This window comes from Argopecten irradians, chromosome 3 (assembly GCF_041381155.1).
Source record: "Argopecten irradians isolate NY chromosome 3, Ai_NY, whole genome shotgun sequence".
NCBI classification, from domain to species: Eukaryota; Metazoa; Mollusca; class Bivalvia; order Pectinida; family Pectinidae; genus Argopecten; species Argopecten irradians.
In genome coordinates, this window is record NC_091136.1 from 45945890 (window position 1) to 45968610 (window position 22721).

The following is a 22721-nucleotide window of genomic DNA, read 5'->3' on the forward strand; positions in this document are numbered from 1 at the left end:
TACATTTCATAACCTATTATTCAATCCATCTTTTTATGTCCAATGTATTTGTAAATGTGTTATATGCAAACAACGGGGAAAAAATTGTAAAAAAATGAAAAAGAAAGAGTATTCAGTCGACAACATCTACCTAAATTGAGAATCCAATGTCAACGATTAAACCCCTATTATCTTATGTAAAGTTGACAACAAATAACTGAAATACTGGAATCGATATATTTATATTTTATATCATTTGTGCAAAGGATTATTTTTGTGGACAATTTAAAGAGGCATAAAAATTATGTTCCAACTGCAAATCGGGATATGTGACAAGTTCACATCGGAAATAAAATAGTGTGTATAAAACACACAGTTATGTGTTTCCTATTAACGTATACATTATTTCCCCGTAGTGTGCACGTATTAGTCTTCAAACTTCCTGGTACCCCAACCCTACCATGGCAGGACACACGTACCTTCTTCTAGTGGGGATTTGTGGTTACCTCAACGGTATTGAGACATCGGGTACGTGTTCTATTTATAAATGTACATTTTTGTACCACATTCTGAACCATGTGAACCTTATTTTACCACTAAAATCGCTTAACTGTGCTATTTTTACATTGGAAAATAATTTGAAGCATATCACATACATTTGTCAATGCCATTATTTTTCAGTACTATATACTAAGTTCGTATTTCTTGCTGCAAGGTTTCATAAGACCGTGCTTTCAGTATACATATATATTATATACTATTTTCTAATTTGCAAACAACAAAAATACATCGACCCTACAATTGTTATCACATGAAGAAAGTTACCCTAAGGATTCTTTCTCAAACTTTCGACACATGGTCATTTCTGGATTGATTAGAAAACAAAATGATAAACCTCCGACTATTGATTTTTAGATTCAGAATGACATGTTCAATACTTTTTTTAATAAATTTTAATTAACATTGCAGATTTTTTTTTTTTTTTTTACTTTATTCATTTAGAATAAATGTTTATTTAAACTCATAAAAAGTTACTGTTCCGACTCGATGTATGCATTTTCTATTTTGATATCAAATATCTTCAACGTAAGAAAAGTACGAAAGCAAAAGTTTCGATAAGTCTTATTTAAAACAGCTCTATAAAAGCTGCGCAACATTATATGTATACTGGATATATAAAAGCGTTCATCTAAATTAAAATGTCCAATATTTTGAGAGCAAAGAATATGATTTAATTCAGATACTTATATATGTAGAAACATGCTAAAGTTTCGAGAAATAAATGACCACAAAATCATACTCTTGATTGGGTTAGTAAGGTGTTACATCTGAAGTTCTTGTCCTATATACTAGACGTATCTAAATCACCTGGTGATAACAACGTTGTTGTATAACGTCCACCCCCGAGGATTTGTAAATGTTATTGTTGATATTTTACTAGTATAGTAAGTTACAATTAGCTTAACAATATCCTAGCAACAAATTAACGACATGAGTAACAAGATAGTGTCGAACTGTTTGGTGTTTTTTCTCTATTAATACATAGCACAGAGTAGCTAGAGTACGGAAGCCTGTTAGAGTCACATTGTCACGTTTTAGTATCTCGTTATAACGACTTAATATGTCGGTATAACGACTTAGATCTCGTAATAACGACTTACCTATGTCGTTATAACGACTAAGTATCTCGTAATCACGACTTACCCATGTCGTTATAACGAGATACTAAGTCGTTATTACGATATACTAAGTCGTTATAACGAAATAGGTAAGTCGTTATTATGAGATACTAAGTCGTTATTACGACATAGGTAAGTCGTTATTACGAGATACTAAGTCGTAATAACGACATAGGTAAGTCGTTATTACGACAAACTAAGTCGTTATAACGAGATACTAAGTCGTTATAACGACATAATATATTTTTTCAATGTGACCCTAACAGGCTTCCGAACTAGAGTGATAAAACCTATGTCAGCAAACGTTTATGTGGGCAAGCTACCAGAAAAAGTTAAATTAGCAAATCGTGCCACAAACCCTTAAACTAAACTGATAAAATCGTAAAGTTTTACTGCTTGATATTTTACTTAGGGTGTTTTAGGTCATCTGACCCGAAGGGTCAAGATGACCTATATCCATCATGCTTCGTCCGTCCTCGTGCGCCGTGCGCCGTCCGCCGTCCGTAAACTTTTCACATTTCAATCTTCTTCTCAAGTTTGACCAGTGAGATTGAACTGAAACTTACCTGAAATGATCCTGAGATGGTCCTGACCAAGTGTTTGTTATTTTTCGGGTTGATCCGAAATCCAAGATGGCCGCCACAGCCGCCATCTTGAAAACACATTTTGAACTTCTTCTAAAGTTCTACCGGTGCGATTTGGCTCAAACTTGCATGAAATGATCCTGACATGGTCCCGACAAAGCATTGTTACATCTCTAGTTGATCCCAAATCGAAGATGACTACCATGACACTATATCTAATTAATTTCCTATATGTTAAGGCCCTTGGGCCTCTTGTTTGAAATAAAATTTGTTGAAAGAAATTGAAAATGATCCTGACATGGTCCTGACAAAGTGACACCATATATAATTAATTTTACTATTGCCAAGGTAATCAGATGATCGTTAAGACCCTTTGGGCCTCTTGTTATTATCAATGTCATTGAATGTATATTTATTCCAGAAATTCTTTCCGGTAACAAACCAACAGTTCAAAGCAGTAACTACCGTTTTGATGACCATTCCCCCATTACATACACATCCGCGAATGCTGTTGATGGCAATACAAATCAATTATTGAGACAGAAATCATGTGCACACCAGGCTGAGGGTCAGTCAGAGGCATGGTGGCGGGTGGACCTACAGAAACAAGTCACCATAGACAACATCGAGATATACTACAGAGATGAAGGGGTAACAGGGTGGAGTAAGTTTTTTTTAAATTATTTTATACAACTACTTTAATTACAAGCAAACCGATAATAAATGTTTATATAACGTGTTCGGCTCTGTATAAAGATCTTCAACCCTGAACATATTAGAATAAAAATAGTGATGAATGTTTTAAGTGATATCTTGCCAAAATGAAGACATATCATGCTCAAACATAGTCCGATCATCCTTAAATAAAGTCTGAGACTGTAGTTTAGATGTCCGATCCTGTTAGTAAATATCTGTCTCAGCCACAATAAAATGAGTCCATTTCTTGACGATGTATGGACGATCCTACCAAAATAAAAGTCGTTACAGCCTAATAATGTTACTAATCGTTTTGTTCACAAGCGACATGTTTAAATTCATAATTGGAAATACTTCTATTAGAATCCAGTTGTATCTACAACATGATACACTATTTCAAAATTAAAATAAGTAAAAAATATTCTTTAAGGCCAACAATGTTATGCTCTTTTGCGTAGAACATTATAAACCTAACCGGATATGGTACTATTGGGGTTGAACATTGAATGTTTGTAGATCGTTGTGTTCTGGTTAGCATTACATTTTTCTTTAAATTTATTGGCGGTCATTGACTTAAAACACGGTGATATCAAACGAATTGATAAATTCACAAATTACCGAATCGGACTTTTGTTGTTTATCAACGATTCATTTTGTTATCTATTTAAATTATTTTGTCATGGTCACAATGATCGGTCGATATCCGGGGATAGCGGGTAATCGGGAGTACACCGCTGGTTTTGGCCATTTTTCCGACATCGGACAACACCGGTCACATGATTGGTCAAACATCATTCACATAAAAAGGAGACGGTGAGGTAATCGCATGGCGTCTGTTTCCAAAGAGATTTTTTCGGGGACCGGCGAGGAAGTGAATACCGACCGAACAGCTGATACTAATCGGCCGATTATCAGATGATGTCCGGGCGATAACCGTCCTATTCACTGGACATCGTAGAAATATCGCCCGAGTGTCTGGCCCGGTCGAATATTGTCGCTCGATTCCCGGCCGGATATCGGATGATACTTAATGCTAAACGATGTGTGAAGGATATGTGGCCGGTTATGAAAATCTGCAGTAAACATAGGGGGTCATTTATCGAACTTCTTCAAAAGTGAACGTGGATGCCGTCTATAGGCAGAGATTTTATCAAAAGTGAACGTGGATGCCGTCTATAGGCAGAGATTTTATCTTTAATTCTAAGAAATAATAGCAATATGACAGGAATAAATGTCCGGGATAAAGAAGTATTACTTTCTCAATTCTATGATGAACACATATGTTATATTAGATGGCATAAAAAATCGTTCGATAAAAATCTTACATACTTCGCTAAAATTTCTGGCCTTAAAATGAACGTCTCTAAGACCCAGGTAGTATGGATTGGCAGTAAAAACTACAGTGAAGATAACTGATCCACTGAATTCAATTTAATATATTTACACTTGCTAGGCTTGGTCACTATACGCTAATACTAGCCGATTTTGTTTACCATAACTGCATGGTAACATTGAACTTTGAACTTGCGTAAGGAAATGTTCTGTGCAACGTAAAAGGACTACTTTTTTAAAAAGAAACACATGGCTTTGTTTACATTTTGACGCAACATTACGTATATATTGTTGTTTTTCATATAATTTTGGAAAACTGTAAACAATATATACATGTTTTATATTTGTATATGATTCAAACAATTTTTAAATTAACAATTGTATAAAGAAACGGAAAAATATCCCGACCGGGGCGACGTGCTTTCATTTTTTGTTAAAAATGATGGGTGTCAAATGTAAACATTACCTCTGTGCCTATGTTCGTCCTACGATCGAGCCTTTGGGGTGGACGGGTGTGAGACCCTCTGATAGAGGTCAGTTATAAACATATCCTCTTGTCTTTGTTCTTTGAGTATTTAATCATGTGTATTATAAAACATGCACCGCTAATAATCCACGTGTTGACAGTTCCGCGTCACCACAAATACATTGTATCCATCGAACACAAGTGAATTTGTTTCATCTATCGATGGCGATATGGATCTAAGCGTAGATTATATAATCACATGGCTCCCAAGGATGTAATACCGTCAAGTCAGACGACATCTCAAACACATTGAGCTACTTGAAAATCGGTGTTTTGCCAACTTCGGCAAACTAAAGTGTAGCGTGCGTCAGCTTCGTCTCGCTGCACAATAACGGTCACCGAGTTCACACATGTGGCCGTGTACAAATTCTTTATGTTATTATGCTATATATATTTAAAGTTCTGATCTGATTAAATAAAATTATCTCCGAAATTTACTTTGTTTGTCATGTTTATTTTACACTAAAATATTGAACTTTTTTGTCGTCGCGGATGAATAATTCTATCTTACGTGAAGCGTCACCATTCGCTGTTCAAATGAGTAAGCTCCTCCCACTTTTGACCGACTTTTATTGAATAATTACGTCACTTTCAAATGACGATTTTATTGCATAAAATATAAATAAAAAGTCGTGTGAGTGTAAATATAGGGATTGGATTTCGTTTTTATGTTAACCATGCTTGTATGGCAATTCCTCTAAGAATATATTCAATATGGGGCGCTAACGCGCCCCATAGAATATATTCTTAGAGGAATTGCTCCATACAAGCATGGTTAACATAAAAACGAAATCCAATCCCTATATGGAATTGCACAACATTTACATTGTTAGGTATTGAGTACGCTATTGATCTCCACAGAATCATCAAACTGAACTTTGACAAAAAACTTGCTAAACTTAAATATCTCATATCCACTTGGAAAAGAAGAACACTTACACCTATTGGCAAAATTGCTTTAATCAAAACTTTAATAATTTCTCAGTTCAATCATTTGTTTCTTTTTCTTCGTAATCCCGAGGAGACATACCTAAAAAAATAAATACTTTATTATTCAAATATGTACGGAATGACAAACCAGACCAAACTAAAAGGGATATAATTGTTAATGTATATTTAGAAGGGGGGCTCAAAATGATTCACCAAGAGTCTTACAAAACAGCTTTGAAAACAACTTGAATAAGACGAATATATACCAAACTAGGAAACTGGAATTCTGTATTAGAAACTTATTTTGACAAACATATTATTTCAAATACTGATATAGAGAAATTGAAAGAATGATCAAAAAATTGCAAAAATGCTTTTTGGAGTGATGTCTTAGAATCCTGGTGTAAAACAATCATCTCAAGTAATATTTATAATATAAGTAATATTTATAATATAAACATCTCTGAAAATCCATTATGGCATAACAGTAATATAAAGATTAACAGGAAAGTTATCTTCTATAAAAACATGGCATGAAAAGGGTGTACAATTTATTATAACATTATGAAAACAGACAAGTCCTGTTATAGTTTCGAGGAATTTAGAGAAAAATACGGTATTCGAACAAATTTTTAAATTACCAGGGATTGAAAAACTCTGCTTATGAATTTTTAACCTTTTGGTAACAAGCCATTTCTACCTAGCACATGCATATGTCGTTGCTGTCCGATTGTTAAAGAAAAAACATTATTTATTCAATATTATTATTTTCATATTGTAAAAGGTTTTCACTTAAATATAATGCATATTTATTATCTAAATGACTATCAATTACTGCGATCCTGCCTGATTCTCTCTGATCCTGTCCGATCCCGCCTGTTTCTTCTCGGTCATTCAGACGCTTTGAAATGTTACAACTTCCAAACCGATTACCGGACCTAATATAGCAAATCAAAGCAGCAGACGGTTGGAATTTAAATATCTAATATTTTAGAAAGTAAAACGTGTTGTAATCAAGGTTCTATGCTCTAGTTTAGTTAACCGAATGATAAATAGTGTTGTCGACGATGGAGCATCTTTACTAGTCAAAATATTTCACCAGGATTAAGATCTCTCTATAGCTATCAGCAGGACAGCTCAATTTACAAAATATTTATAAAATTAATCAACTGAATCAGGTTTTTTTCACTGTTGTCTTTAGGACATAAGGTTTCAGGAAAACAAGAGGCCCAGAGGGCCTGTATCGCTCACCTGGTTTGTAATGCCAAGTAATGTTCTGGCTACAGGTTCATTATTTCTTTTCTGAAGAAATTTGAATATTATCCTCTAATTCCCCTGTTGGGCCCCACCCCTCCTGCCCCCAGGGGGTCAGAGCCAAAATTTTTACAAGTTCTGTTACCCTTCCCCAAGGATGTTTGTGGTCATATTTGGTAACAATCAATGCAGAACTCTAGGACAAGTAGCGATTTATAGGATTTACCTCTATTCTATTTAGCCCCGCCCCTCCTGCCCTCGGGGGTTAGAGCCAAAATTTATACAACTTCTGTTCCCCTTCCCTCAATGATGTTTGTGGCCAAATTTGGTGACAATCCATGCAGAACTCTAGGACAAGTAGTGATTTATAGGATTTACCTCTAATTTCCCTATTGGGCCCCACCCCTCCTGCCCTTGGGGGGGTCATAGCCAAAATTTATACAGTCCCCTTCCCCCAAGGATGTTTTAGGCCAAATTTTGTTACAATCCATGCAGAACTCTATGACTAGTAGCGATTTAAAGGAAATGTTGACGGACAGACGGACGGACGGACGACGGACGCTGCGCCATGACATAAGCTCACCGGCCCTTCGGGCCAGGTGAGCTAAAAATGGACCCCAACAAATCACGATCCCTGGCGGCCGCCATATTGGTTTTCAAAATGGCCGCCAAAAAGCACTTTCTGCTACCCATATCTTTCGTTCTATATCAGCTAGAACCAGACTTTGAACGTGTACACCCATATTATTGATGCTTAGGAACATTCTGGTAGCGTTAAACTTCATGGAAAAGGACCGCCATTTTGAATTTCAAGATGGCCGCCAACTTTACAAGCTATATCTGTATAAAATACATCTAATTGGCTAAGCTTACTTTAAGCAAATAAACACTTGCAAATAAAGTGAGAGTATCCATACTTTTGTAGTGTTTAATACATAAATAATTTGATTATTATTTTAATTTATACTGCAATGTTGGATTTCAAAATCAAGTTGACACTCTTGAACGTCTACACCATATATTGATACTTATTATCATTATTACTTAGGATCATTCTGTTAGAGTTAAACTTCATGTAAAAAGACGCCATTTTATATTCTAAGATAGCCGCCAATTTACTACATTTACCTATATCTGTATGTAATGATAATATCACAATTGGCTGTATGTAATGATAATATCACAATTGGCTTAGTTGACTTTAAGTTAATAAAAAAAACCTGCAAATACAGTGAGTATTTATATTTTAGCGTTTGATGCAAAATAATTCGATTCTTATTTGAATTTAAAAATGGCCTCCAATCTGAATTATTTTCAAGATGTCCGGCAGTATTAAATTAAAGGTACATAAATTAACCAAATTGACTGATAATTTCGGGACCATTACGTAAAAACTTGATATTAACTTCTTCTACAAATATTAGACATACATGTACCATTATTCTCTGAACCAATCTGAATAGATAAATTAAATGCAAACGTCATTTTCCTTAAAGCGGGTCGAGTATGATCCCCGACGTCGTCCTTATAAACACACCGTAATTACTTTCACAACGGTCATTAGAAAACGTTAAACCATTTCATCATTTCGGACAGGTAGCGGACTTTTAACTCTATCAGAGTACAGCAGCTTGGAAAACATGCCTCACACCCATTTTCATGCCATAAAGATAATTATAGTTCTAGAATCAAATTTTACACGATAGCAATATTTGTCATTCTGGAAAGAACACTCGTACAAGAGCTATATCATGTAATTGGAAATAGCCTAGATGGAGATCTTCACTACATCAGCACAATGTCATATTGGTATACCTTACACTGTCTACAAATGCAAGATGTACCCAAACATTATAAAAGATACTGTGGAAACTCATTAATGTTATTTGGAAGAGAGATAGGATATCGGATAAACTGAAGAGAGCAGAGGAGGTATTTCCGAAAGATATTCATATCCTTTTTGTATGTGGAATAGAGGATCGTATTTGCCAGATGAATGGGAATCTTCATGACGGCTAACGAATATATTTTGAATAAAGCAAGAACGCAGTCAAGGCTTCAAATGGTTCATTATGACTGCAACTATTTAATGCATATAGATGATACCACATCACTATCTCTCACCACAGCAAGGGAGTATCAGAAAATATCTAAACGAAATCACTTTGGCAGGCATCCGAAATACTTTGCGTGATGGAGATTTACCTTAGTATCAGACATGCAAAAAGAAGTGCTAAATGCAAGGATGTCATTTGGGTTTCGTCTTCCAAAGCAGGATTCATGGATGGGATGGCCGCACTTATATTGCATAACCATGTTCATGCCTGGCCGTCAACCGCGTCTCAGGAAAGTTTGGATTCAGGGAAACACATTCCCTCTATATTGTTAATATTAGATAACATGTCAGAGAAATTGTTTCGATGCAATTCTGAACGACTCCAACAACATCAGGAGACTCCACTTAGGGAAGGACTTCATAGCAAGGTTTTGCTGCTAAAACATGGATATTTACCTCGTCTGACATGACCCCTTGTGATACGTCTATCCAATTGCCAGTAGTGGCACTAGAATAAACCACAAGCAAGTCCCGAAGATAGTCATGATGACCGCTATGTCAAAGCTTTACAAGTATAAGCTGAGCCTCCGAGGTAGAACTCCCAACCTCATTACTGACTTAGGAGATAAGCTGGTATAGAGAACAATAAGCCTTCAAAGATAAAGTATATATGGTCATTAAAACTAAGTGCAGATTCTATAGATGATTGACAAGACTGGAAGCCACATAGACAGAAAACTAACTCAGTCAGATATTGGTAATCAGGAACCTTGGTTTTTAGTTCTGGTTGACGTCGATATATGACAAAAGTTGGGAGCGATATCTGCAGGCTAATGATTGTGCCACCAGGAACTCTTGCGTGTTCTACAACTCCAGCTCCATAAAGAAAGTATAGCTATCGCCCTGACCTGAGAAGATGCTAAGTAAATTGGCAGACATATTGAAAAAAAGAAAACAACAAAGAAGTCGTAGCCACTAAAAGAAAGTACTTTAATCACATTTGCTAAAGGTAAAGAGCGATGGCAGATGTCTGTATGCTCTGAAGAAGGATTAATACATACACCTGAGAAGAAATAAGGTGGATTGTGTTCTCGGACATCATAAGGTGAAATGTGTTTGTCTAGATGTGGATATGGATGATTTGCCAGTTCCATAGGAGTTACACTGTGAGGAAGGATTTGAAAGGAGGGAGACGAATGGTTGGTAGGAGATATCAATATCCTAGAATGTAGGAATGGATGTTCCTGTTTCCTGCACATTGGAAGTAATGGACAGTGAAAATAATTCAGCTGTGGATCTAATGTCAAAAACAGGAAAGAAGACGTCCGATTGATCTCAGTAGAAGTGACAAGGCTTGAGCTTGGTGTTATCTGAAAATGGGCATTGATTTGGACAATCGCTGTTGACATGCGACTTTGAAGATGATCCAGTTGAAGAATCGATAAAACCCATGAAAGATGATCCTCTGATGACGCATGTAGAGTTGCAATTCGGGGGTTTATTCCAATATCATTCAAGGCATATCATATGCATCAACATGGTAAGAGTGGTTACTTGATATTTGCTCGATCACTTAAAGAGTGAAATACGGAAAAAAATAATTTAAACGGCCATCTTGGAATTCAAAACGGCAGTCATTTTGAAATTAAAATAAGAATCAAATTATTTATGTATCAAACACTACAAAAGTATCAATACTCTCACAATATTTGTAGGTGTTTGTTTGCTTAAAGTCAGCTTACCCAATTAGATGCATTTTATTCAGATATAGCTCGCAAAGTTGGCGGCCATCTTGAAATACAAAATGGCGGTTCTTCTATATGAAGTTTAACACGGGTTTGGTTTGATTAGTTTAACGTCCTATTAACAGCCAGGGTCATTTAAGGACGGCCAGGTTTGTTGGTTGAGGAAAGCTGGAGTACCCGGAGAAAAACCACCGACCAGCGGCCAGTACCTTGCAACTGCCCCACATGGGATTCGAACTCGCGACCCAGAGGTGGAGGGCATGTGGTAAAATGTCGGTACATCTTAACCATTCGGCCATCCCGGCCCCTGAAGTTTAACACTACCAGAATGTTTCTTAGTATCAATAATATGGGTTTAGACGTTTAAAGTGTGGTCTAGCTGGTATAGAACATGAGATATGGGTCGCAGGTTTTTTTGGCGGCCATTCTGAAAACCAATATGGCGGCCGCCAGGGACCATGTTTTTTTTGTGGTCCATATTTTTTCCTGTAACCTGATGTCCAAAAGAAGCCATATCCAAAGTTTCATGTTTTCTTCAAAATTTGATTGATTTTGCCGACAAATCGACCTTAACCGCTCCATTATTTTAATATTGTTTATCAGATATATGTGAAGCACTCATGTTATGGATAATATGCATCAAATATGAACGTTTGTTGAACTCCATATGGTGTTGTATCAACCGAGTAGAATAGATAATGACCGAGGGTGCAACCCAAGGTCATTTTTTTAAATTCTACAATGGCGATATAACACCATATCGACCAAAACAAAGGTCCTTAATTTATATATTTTTATATGTCGTTTCTTTAAAAAATGTCAAAAACAATCTCTTGTGTGCATATTTTGTGCATATCAAGAAAACTATTGGCCAAAGAACGCCAGCCTGAAGAATGCAGCGTTTGGGTAATGAAGTTCGCAAAGGATATTGGCTCGGTATTTCTAAAAATGGAAACACCGAGTCAATTTGATATAATGTCGAACGTCACGTGACCATGTATAAGCCAATGAAAATAGTGGAAAATCATAGCATATCTTATATATGGGAGTAATCGACCTATCTTTGTAAAATTATCTTCCGTGTGTTGATAATTCTCCGTATTAAACGTAAAAACAGGTCAAATTTGGAAAGATGTAGGACCGAGGAAATTTGGAAAGATGTAGGACCGAGGAGAAACTCGAGTAAAAAGTTTCGTTCGGTTCAGGCGGGTCATGGGTTAGATTTTGATTGGCAGCGCAGTGTCCTCGCTGTTCTCAAACAGTGTTTCACCGCATAAATATGTCTCATTCACATTATATTGACAAACAATATTATATTAATGCACCCGGGCAGGAGACACATCGGTGGTTTTAATCACTTGGCTTCTGATCCCAATGAAGCTTTATTCCGTATGTACTGCTTATTCAAATAATTCCGGAAATGAACTTCGATTAGACTGATGCTGCTTCAAAAATATCCTTAAAATGCCTTTACTACTTTCCAGCTGGGTGGAGAAATAGATTTGCCGGATACGAGGTGTATCTCTCTAATACAACAGAGAGGCGTGGTGAAGATAGATGTTTCGTAGATAGCTCACAGGAGGTGGACGGAATTTTAAGTCATGTAAATCTCCCAGGATGTAAAGGCACGGCACAGTATGTGACGGTATATAACCACCGAGAGACACCGAAACGACAACCTTGGTACAGCGACTTTGTTCAGTTGGAACTGTGTGAAGTACAAGTTTATGGTTAGATCATGTTTTATTAATATTGGTCACTGCAGGAACTGATAAAAATTATTATCATTGTATTGGACGCCATGGTAGTACAATTTACTTAAAAAGCTGTTATATAGACAATGAAACACGTCATAATGGCCAGTTGGTAAGACTGACAAATCAAAAATAAACTATTTGGTTGATTTGTCATCAGATGAAATTAGTTAATCCCTGATAACGTGACATAGATATTCAAACAATTCCTTCAGATGTCTTGTCATGTTTTTTTGTTTTTAGATTCATATAGCCGTAGATGATACTAACAAAGTATTCATGTATAAAGCTGAGTATTTATATATCTAAAAGGTGTTTGATATATGGCAAAAATACAGAATTTCTTATGTAAATCTATTTAAACAATGAAGGTTCATTTCGCTGTTTCGCCGCATGACGTAATGACAGTCAACTACTACGTGGTAATTAGGACGACGGTGGAGGATATAAAACTACCCACGTTATGGAAATTAACATTTGATTCATCAATTTAAAATTGTTTAATACATTTTACATTTTATTAAAACTGACAATGGAGGTTAAAAAGTATGCATTTGATATTAAAACAAATCGTTTTCGAGACAACCAATTGCGTTTCTAAGTTAATGCAGCCGCCATTTTATTTTAACTCTGCTTGGATACGAGACTCCTGACGAACCCAATATAAAGCGCATGAACCACACACACGTGCAATTAGTCGAACGTTCGCTGATCAAGGTGTAACAACTAACACCTGGTCGGATTTATGTATACTGAATAATATACCCAGGACGTATTTACGTGTAACCTGAGGCCGTGCCATAAGGATAAAATGGGGTTAGTGTACGTTCAAGGTTTCTCAAATAAAGTCAAGGTTTCCAAGGACTTTAAGTATCCCTTTATACGGCGCCCCCTCACATACTCGCACGGATTATCAGCCTATGGATTGAGAAGAATTTAAGACTTTATTCTGACTTTTTCACAAAATACCCACCCTCTTCCTCCCATATTTAAGCTGAGTTCAATATAACCCCACATTGGCCCCCTTTTTCAATGTGTATATTTTGAAATTTGTACCATGTATTTTTGATTATATTGTTTTTTGTGTTAAATATACATATAATAAATTCTAAGTCGGCCTACTTTAGGTTGGCCATTTTCATTCATATTCATCGTTGTGTTATTCTTGCGACAGTGTGTAGATGCATAAATAGATATATACAACTGAATAAAAAGTGATGATTCTTTCCACGTGTAATATACATTTTGATTATAACGTAAACAAACTAGGAAATTCAAATAACAGATAACATTGTCAAACTGAAAAGAAACACTGCACTGACCAGACAAGGTTTCATTGAAGTAATATTGTCAGCTAGATACCAAAATATGTCAATTACGAGCTAATACAACTTCAATATACACTAGGTTTTACACGTACATATACACGTGTGTGTCTTTGGTATAAGAGTCACTTGTTCGGGACAGGTGGCCACGTGCAATTGACCAGTCGAGTGCATCGGGTATATGTTGACGGATTATTATTTGGATTTCTATTTACTTGTGTTGAAATTTCATTCCATGAAATATCTAAGTCACAGTTTAGTGAGATTTGACATGTTTTCTTGCTAAAACAAGCCCTACACAGTTATTTGTAGGTGATACACAGTGGACAACTGCTAGGTGTATATGTGTACATGTATAGACTAAGAGAACATGTCTCGATTCACGCGCTTTATATAGGGGCCGGTGAGCGCCTCGGAATACTGGTAGAGAGAAAAACAAAACTGGCTGACTTTGACCACGGGGAATATCTCATAAACGATTTTTGAAATACAAGTGTTCTTAATTTTTTAAAATCTTAATTAAATACTTTTTAACTTGCATTGTCAGCTTTAAGGTACAGTACTTCAGCAACCATCTGAAGAATCATGCGCATTTTGTTCACACAATCAGTATACTATCAGAATACTGAAAGAAACGATAATGCTATCATGAAATACTAGTTTTACAGATGCGCTGTTGGAGCACGTGCTTTTTAAGATTAACAAAAAAATCACAAACATAATATGAACTAAGTTTTGATTTGCTTTTAGAATATCCTGAAATCAAATATAAAAACTACTCTTGTGATAAATATAATCTTACACTCGTGGCTTCGTAATATGCAAATTATTAACATTTAATATGTTGGTATGCCACTCGCATGAAGGCTCGTAGCATATAGAGTTATTGAACTCGTTTAATAAATTTCATGTAACAAAGCCACTCGTATAGAAACCGGTCTTCGTCTAATTCGGATCTTTTTGTATCCCGGTATATTTGCATGATATTTTCCTTCTTTATAATAATTAATCCTGTTTAATCCGGAAACCTAGCTATTGCGACCAAATATTGCATTTACTTATACAATATGTTATTTACACCACGATCACTTTTACCGAGCTATTTTATGACACAGGATGTGAAGTGGGGACATACGGAAATGGAAACTGTGATCAAACCTGTTCTCCTAATTGTCCGGACGGCCTTTGTGACCCTACAGATGGTCACTGTATATGTACGTACGTTACTATAAATACCCTCATAACCTCAACAAAATAAACATCTTTTCCTTATATATACAGTTTTTCAAGTAAATGAATATTATTTTTCCCCCGGCAGTTGCATATTTTTTATTAAAATACCCATATTTTTTCTCTCCCGTCATCGTCAACGAATTCGATTGAACAGCTGATTGGAATTGAGTCATTCATATGTTCCCGCCAAAAGTGTGGTCATGACCTCACGTTGCTACGCCATCGACTATTCACGTAACAATAGAATCGCCGCGCGTGGTTTGCTAACATTATACACTGATAATGATAATACTAGAAAGCATGGTTATTGAGTCCATGTCATTGCAAACGGTAAATATAATTACAGTACAAGTGTATATATTTAAGGATTGAATCTTGGTTTGATCGATTTCATGGGGGTGATGAATTGAGTTGCTCTTGAATGCGAAAGAACTGCGAAACAGCCCATGTTGAATTTATTTCAAGAGCAACTCAATTCATCACCCCATGAAATCGACCAAACCAAGATTAAATCCTTATATTCCAATTCAATCGTATTAGTCTATAGATTTTTTTTTTTAAATTGCGAGTTTCTGGGCTTGTACAAGTATACGTGTACAACGAGAGTCGTAAGAAAATAGTGCGTCATTAGAATACAGCTAATTATGAATAATTAGCGCAAATATTACAATTTGTCATACATTTAATTAGAAACAACGTTATTATCAATTTAATCCAGATGAAACATAAAATAATAGATTTAGAAGTGATCGCAAAAATGGTCCGCCGAAGATGCGGAAGAATAATGTCTAGACTTGTGATACGGTTGCCTCCGCTTCGATTTAAAATGGAGTCACCGTAACTTGATGGCAACGGAAAGGTTCTAGTGGTTTATTGTAGACTTTAGCCTTGATACAAATTAAACAACTGATTAAAGGTAAATCAACACTCATTGACTTTTATATAGTATTTCTTATCGCCGTTTAGGCTTCATCATTTATTTATAACTGAGACGTTCTAACGTAGTTTCTATACACGTCACACAGGGACATGGTACATTTTATTTTTTTCGGTAGGCAATGTTGCTGACTCGAACGATACACAAGAGACAGTAAAACGAGAGTTCATAAAATTACTTTTAAAAATGTAGAAATCTGTCCGTAATATTTGCACTTTAAAAAAATCCCGCTTTTTAGATATATGCCTAGGCCTAGTAGGAAGCTACATGTATGCCTTCTTAGACAAACATACATGTGTAGGTCTAGATAAAATATTTTCTTGTGCGAAAACTGATGTTAAGATACCCACTTTCATACCCAAGTTCATGAGCAAATGAAACCGGATTTTTTAAGTAGTTTCATTGAGTCCAACTTCAGTGAAAATTGAAATATTATGATTTATATATAATGTTTACTGATAAATACTTGTAAAGCAAGAATATATATTGCTGAACATTGTATAGTATAATTATCTTAATATCTAACGCTACACAAAGTTACAACAATATAATTATATTTTGTTTATCTTTGTACACTGTACTTTAAGACTGTGGTATTAATACATATATGAGATCTGACGAATCGGTCTGCCGACCTTGTCCGGACAATTGTGCTGGTCCGTGCAGCTCTTTGGGACTTTGTAACGGTAAGATAACCATACGTTTCAGTTTGTTAAATTCCAAACTGTTTTTGTTGTTATAACTTACTGTATTATTGGAATTTCGGCTGCCTTTAATGATAAAAATATACCTGTTTATTCTTTGTCGTGGTTAAAAACTACTACAAAGATAAAGAATATCATGACATTGAACCGGATATTGTTTGATAGTATACTTCATGTTAGAAATTTAAAAAAGTAGGAAACAATCGTTTCGTGTGAAGCTAATACATAATTATGATAAAGAGTCTTTTGTCTTTAATTCATTGTTACAATCATCGTAAACACTGATAGAAGTATAACCAAAATTTATAAACGATATCACGTGCATCCTGTTTATTTCTAAACAATATTTAAACCATGGGCTAGGAGGGTCCCACATCCACCCCCCCCCACCCCCACCCCCCTCCCCAAACCTCCGAACCAATATTTTTCTGAACCCTTATGACCCACTGATCACAAATCAAAATGATAACATTGCATAAGTGTTGGGATGAACTTCCGTCCGGTTATGGCGTCATCAATCAGATGAACTTCCGTCCGGTTATGGCGTCATCAATCAGTAAAAACAACAACAACAGCAAAAATATATAGAAATGCAAAAGAGGATTATTGTTTAGCCATCATTTTGTTTACAAACATCACCGAGTGCGTATACAGCGATGATTGTTATGTTTTCCAAACCGCTGACACTACAGTTTTCTGGTGTCTTAGACTTTCCTGAATATAACGTTGGCTATTGACGATTTATATCTTAACAAATTTGAATTTAAAGTTGGCTGAATATCTTAGTGGGACTTAAAACAAATCCTAACATAATCCATTTTCATGACCGAAATTTTGTAGCGTCTCAAAAAGAAGCACAATTCCTCATTCTTGTGAACCCTTAGTGACCAAAGATGGCACAGGTGAATTCTTTGAGGTCATAAATGAGGTCTGCAGTGAAATTCCACTCATTGCCAAGTCTGGAAAGCACTGTAGAGAACTTTTTTTACTGGAGGGTCTTCAATGGTGTCTACACGCATACACCAGCACCTTCAAGGGAGTGACAAAAGTCAGACTAATGAAAAAACATTTAACATTTATGACCTCATAAATGATCTCGAGAATTTCACCTGTACCATCTATTGCCGCACAAGGGTCCACAAGGTTGATGAATGGTGCTTCATACGAATTAAGGAGCTATTTGCTAAGGAGAACCAATTCCACAATTCTAAGAATGTGGATCTGGTGTAATTTACATTATGCCGGAGAAGTCTGAAACAGCATATACGATATGTTAGAATCTGAAGGATGGATGGGTCATGAAAGATGACAGGCTAGAACAGCACTGGTAATGACTTTGATACTGATATCTCGAATACTCTGATTCGGACTGCATGTACCAGCTGCCACACATACCGAGTTTCTTCAGTAGAAAGAACAGTGAGACGAGAAAGCACGCATAATGATAATGGTTATCATTGAGAACCAGGGAAAGACATATGTGACACTGTGGTAACCATCTGACATTTTGATAATGCTATACACTGTACATAGGAAATTAACATGAAAATGAATTACGTTAGGAAATTTTGAAGTTAGGAAACTTATGACTTGTCCCACCAAAATATTCTGTCAAATTTAAGGTTCAAATTTAAACTCACGTTTTTTTACTTATAAATCGTTAATAGTCAATGTTCTATTTAAAGACATCATAATACACCAGGAAACTGTAGTGTCAGCGGTTCGAGGTTCATTTATCGTTTTATTAGCCATTACTTCTGCGTTCTATATTACAATACAGAGCAGCTTTTGTAGGCTTATTGATATGTTATCATCTCTCACCATTTATTTATATCGCTTCCAAATCCTGATAAATTAAACAAATTAATTGTCTGTGCTTTGATTTTTTATGGAATGGTAATCCGGATCAAATTAAAAGAGATATAATTATTAAAAAATATTAGGAAGGGGGGCTTAAAATGATTCATCTAAAAAAAACTGCTATAAAAGTATCTTGGATGAGAAGAATTTTTTGTAAAGAATGAAACTGGGATACTATTCTAAGATCTCTATTTGACAAACAAAAATCAGCGAATACTGGAATTGAACACTTAAAAAGACAATCTAAAAACTGCAAAATAATATTTTGGAGAGATGTTCTAGAGGCTTGGTGTACGACATTAACTTCAAGTAATATTTACAAAACAAATATTTTTAGAAAACCCTGTTTGGTTTAATAGTGATATCAAAATAAATCATAAAATTATTTTTAACAAGTTATGGTATGAAAAGGGTGTTCTATTTATCAAAAATCATTTTGGGACTGTGAAAATGTATCAAATTTGATTGAACAATTAAGAATTTCTATAATTACTAATAATTTCAGTTTTAGATTTGAAAAACAGGATTTTATTTTTGGCAAACAAGATAAAATAAAAACTGATTTCCATATTGAAAATTTAATACTGCTTCTAATAAAACAATACATTTACAACTGCATATGTCTAGAAAAAGAACTCAATTAAACAGTCTAACAAATTATATTAAATTTGAACTAAAAGCTCACAGGATTATAATATCCAACAGTAATTTAAAGCGGAAAACACAAACACTTGCAGAATTACAAAATTGGTTAAATGTATACATAGTAACATTTTAGAAATTCTTGAAAGATCTGTGACCTATGTGTACCTCCCCCCCCCCCTCCCCCGCCCCTTTTTTTGGTCTTGTCTTTTGGTGTATTTTTTATCAAGAGTTGTCTCCCCTAGATCACTTTGTCACTACATCTGTAGGAAGGGAAATAACTCGCGATAGATCTTTTATGTGAGTGGTAATATGTGTGATACTTGTAAATACATGTACATACGTTGAAATATGCAGTTTGAAATAATTCTTCAAAGGTAACTTCTATTGTACTTGTCTTTCATGTATCTTCTGTACATGTTGTGTTGTGGATATTTTCTGGTAAAAAAGAAGAATGAAAAAATAAATTAAAAAAAAAGTTTTAAACTTTCCATATTTGCCGACTTTTATCAAATTCGTATTCGCAAAGTTATTAAACAATTAAATTTAAATATTGATTTTTAACTTGTACACGTTTGAAATAGCTCGGAAGTCTCCGAACTGTTCCGAACTGTTCCGATCTGTACGGGTATTGCCGATGTTTGCCACGTGATACGACTCAGGAGGTTTCGATCTGTCCCGATCTATACGGGTATCGATGATGTCGGTCACGTGATGCAATTCGGTTTTCCGATATTACCCGTAAACAGATCCTGAAAATTTGAAACATGGTGTTGACTGTGGCGATTCTTTTAAAACGTGTGATAATTCATGCAACACTTACCACTATGTCAATAGTATATTGGTGCTTTTAAGGATCTGAACCATCCTATATAAGCATCCATATTCACACATTGTGTGTTTTATGACAATTAGTGATGTTGAAAATTGCAAGAAATACAACTTAAATTATAATACTAGTCGAAGTAGCAATGTTTTAAAGAATGTTAGCATTGGCTTTAATTTGCTTCATATATTATTACACGTGTATATATTTATTCTAATTGAAATGAAGTAATTAAATTACTTTGGTGACTCTGCTTATATTAATGATCGACAGAAGGATGTGTTGACGGTACACATGGAGATAGATGTGAACTAAAGTGTCCGGACAACTGTGGAACTGATGTATGTGATAGAGATAGCGGAGAGTGTAAAGGTCAGTGTTCCACCAATCATAACGTTCACCTTACCGAATACTTATATATCCTTGATTGCATTAGTATAACAATAAACTACAATTATATATTGTTTATGTTGATTTCATGTCAAACTTGCACAACATTGGCTTTTGTGTATCTCTATGTACTTGTATTGTACTTAATGCTTTTAATCATGAAATACATCAAAAACATTGATTGATAATATAAATCTAAATTTTATATAAACATGACTGTCAATGTGCAATGAAATTAGGAACATTATCAGGTTACATGAGATGTCAATAAAATAAGTAGTGAACTTTATTCTTATTTTACTTGAAGTACAATGTACTCATTATATGCTTGTATATACATATTTACACTTGAATTGACTTATCTACAGACGGCTGTGTTGACGGTACATATGGGGATAGATGTGAACTAGAGTGTTCAGAGAACTGCACTAGTTGTACCCAGGATGGAAAACAGTGCTTAGGTAACCACAATACGTAAAGCTATGTAAAAACTGCTTTTGAGGTTCAGATTGATGATGAATTGAGAACCATCACAAAATATCATTTTTTGTTTCAATAAAGTGTTTAAAATTAATTTTCATATTAAATGGTTGATTTTAGAGACTTTTAATGTTCTGTTGGCGAACTTTGTGTCCCCGATAGTACATACAGTGGCGTCTTAAAAGTCATTCTTCGTATGACGTCGCGTCATTTTGTCATTTTGAGTATTGCAAATTTAAAGCAACACAGCTCAACACCATATCACTCATCTATCTGAAATTCATTATTTTGTTGCATGACCGATAGTTAGCGTTGCATAAACCACAGCTGTGGTGAGTACTTGAAGTCCAAATCTGAGTTACAACACCAATAAGTTCCTGCCGAGTTTTGATAGTCTGCTAAATTTGCTGTAGACAAATTTTAATCATTCTCTATACATTTTATGTTTATATCTCTGGAAACTGAGAAGATCAGGTAGAGTAATTAATATTGTTTCCTGTTTTCCACTGTTTGGCCGACATGTGTGCAGGGCAGTTAATTATCATTTTGGAATATCCAAGGTTTACCAGGAAAATGTTTCTAGAGAACATGCCACAAATGTTGATTTAATAGTTCTATGTACTTGTCTGTGATCAAATGTCCTTTTTATTGGCCTCAGCACACCTACTCCAAAGGAATAGACACATTACCAAAACGAGACCGACACAGTGAACTACCATGGCGTACAGTCCTCATCCCAAAACACTCAGGACGCCATTTCTATATTACGGTGTGCCAATTTTCAGAAATTGCCCTAATTATCATATCCACGCCACCACTCATAACTCCTTAATTGCCGAAAGAGTCAGTGTATAACATACGGACCACCTAGAATAACTCTCAAAATACAATCTTTTCTGCGTTTTGAAGCATTAACAGGAGTGAATAAATTAAATTGTGTAGATAAATCGGTCAATGTCTACTACCGATAATGATTTTTTACAAGGCGGATACGTTGGGCCGCCCGCATCGAACGCTGCTTATTATCCATCTTTCTTTGGTTCTTTTTCACCCTATCTCAATTTTCGGCGAACCATCATTCATGAATAGCTCCACGCGAATTTGACATGTTAGATACTCCCTGCAGTACATATATCTTACGCAAACCAGAGTTCCGATTCTAGTACACATGATGAAGTTGAGAGGAAAGAAGACTTTTGGCGCGTCATTTGGCGCGTCACTGTATATCAAATAAAGCTTTAAGATTTAATTGTCAGAATATCCCCTAAAACGTATACAATAATATTACAACATTTCCTAATGGTCATATGTTCTGTTTTTTAGGCTGTATAGATGGCGCTTTTGGCAGTTCCTGTTCTAAGACGTGTGGTAATTGTGAGGACATGCGCTGTTCTCTGGACACAGGCGACTGTGATACACCTTGTCTAACGGGATGGGTTGGTCAACAGTGTGACGTCAAAGGTATTGTTTAATGAAATAAGGCCAGTCTGGTCAACGCTCTGACGTCAGAGGTATTGTATATAGAAGGCAGGGCAGTGATAGACTTTGTCTAACAGGGTGGACTGGTTAACGCTGTGACGTCAACGGTATTTTATATAGAAATCAGGGTTGTGATAGACTTTGTCTAACAGGATGGACAGGTCAATGCTGTGACGTAAATTTCATTATTGCAATACGGCAAGCTTATAATAACTACTTTCCCTTCTATTTTGCACGGTAAGGCCCATCAAAATTTGACTGAATATTGCACGATATATCTATATAAGCTGTTATCACATATGTACGAAAA

General features: G+C 35.5%; 1 protein-coding gene across 6 annotated transcripts in view; it reads left to right on the plus strand.

Annotated features, from left to right (window-relative positions):
* The first annotated feature begins 383 nt into the window (after positions 1 to 383).
* The window catches only part of LOC138318787 (receptor-type tyrosine-protein phosphatase epsilon-like), a 33937-nt gene continuing 11599 nt past the window's right edge, over positions 384 to 22721 (plus strand). For all 6 annotated transcript variants that reach the window (XM_069261480.1, XM_069261481.1, XM_069261482.1 and 3 more), the window contains exons 1-8: positions 384 to 507; positions 2664 to 2906; positions 12266 to 12511; positions 14976 to 15074; positions 16618 to 16716; positions 20336 to 20434; positions 20821 to 20913; positions 22256 to 22393. In XM_069261480.1, coding sequence (XP_069117581.1) covers positions 441 to 507; positions 2664 to 2906; positions 12266 to 12511; positions 14976 to 15074; positions 16618 to 16716; positions 20336 to 20434; positions 20821 to 20913; positions 22256 to 22393 — 1084 coding nt within the window. In that variant the 5' untranslated portion in view covers positions 384 to 440. The remainder of the gene's footprint in view (positions 508 to 2663; positions 2907 to 12265; positions 12512 to 14975; positions 15075 to 16617; positions 16717 to 20335; positions 20435 to 20820; positions 20914 to 22255; positions 22394 to 22721) is intronic.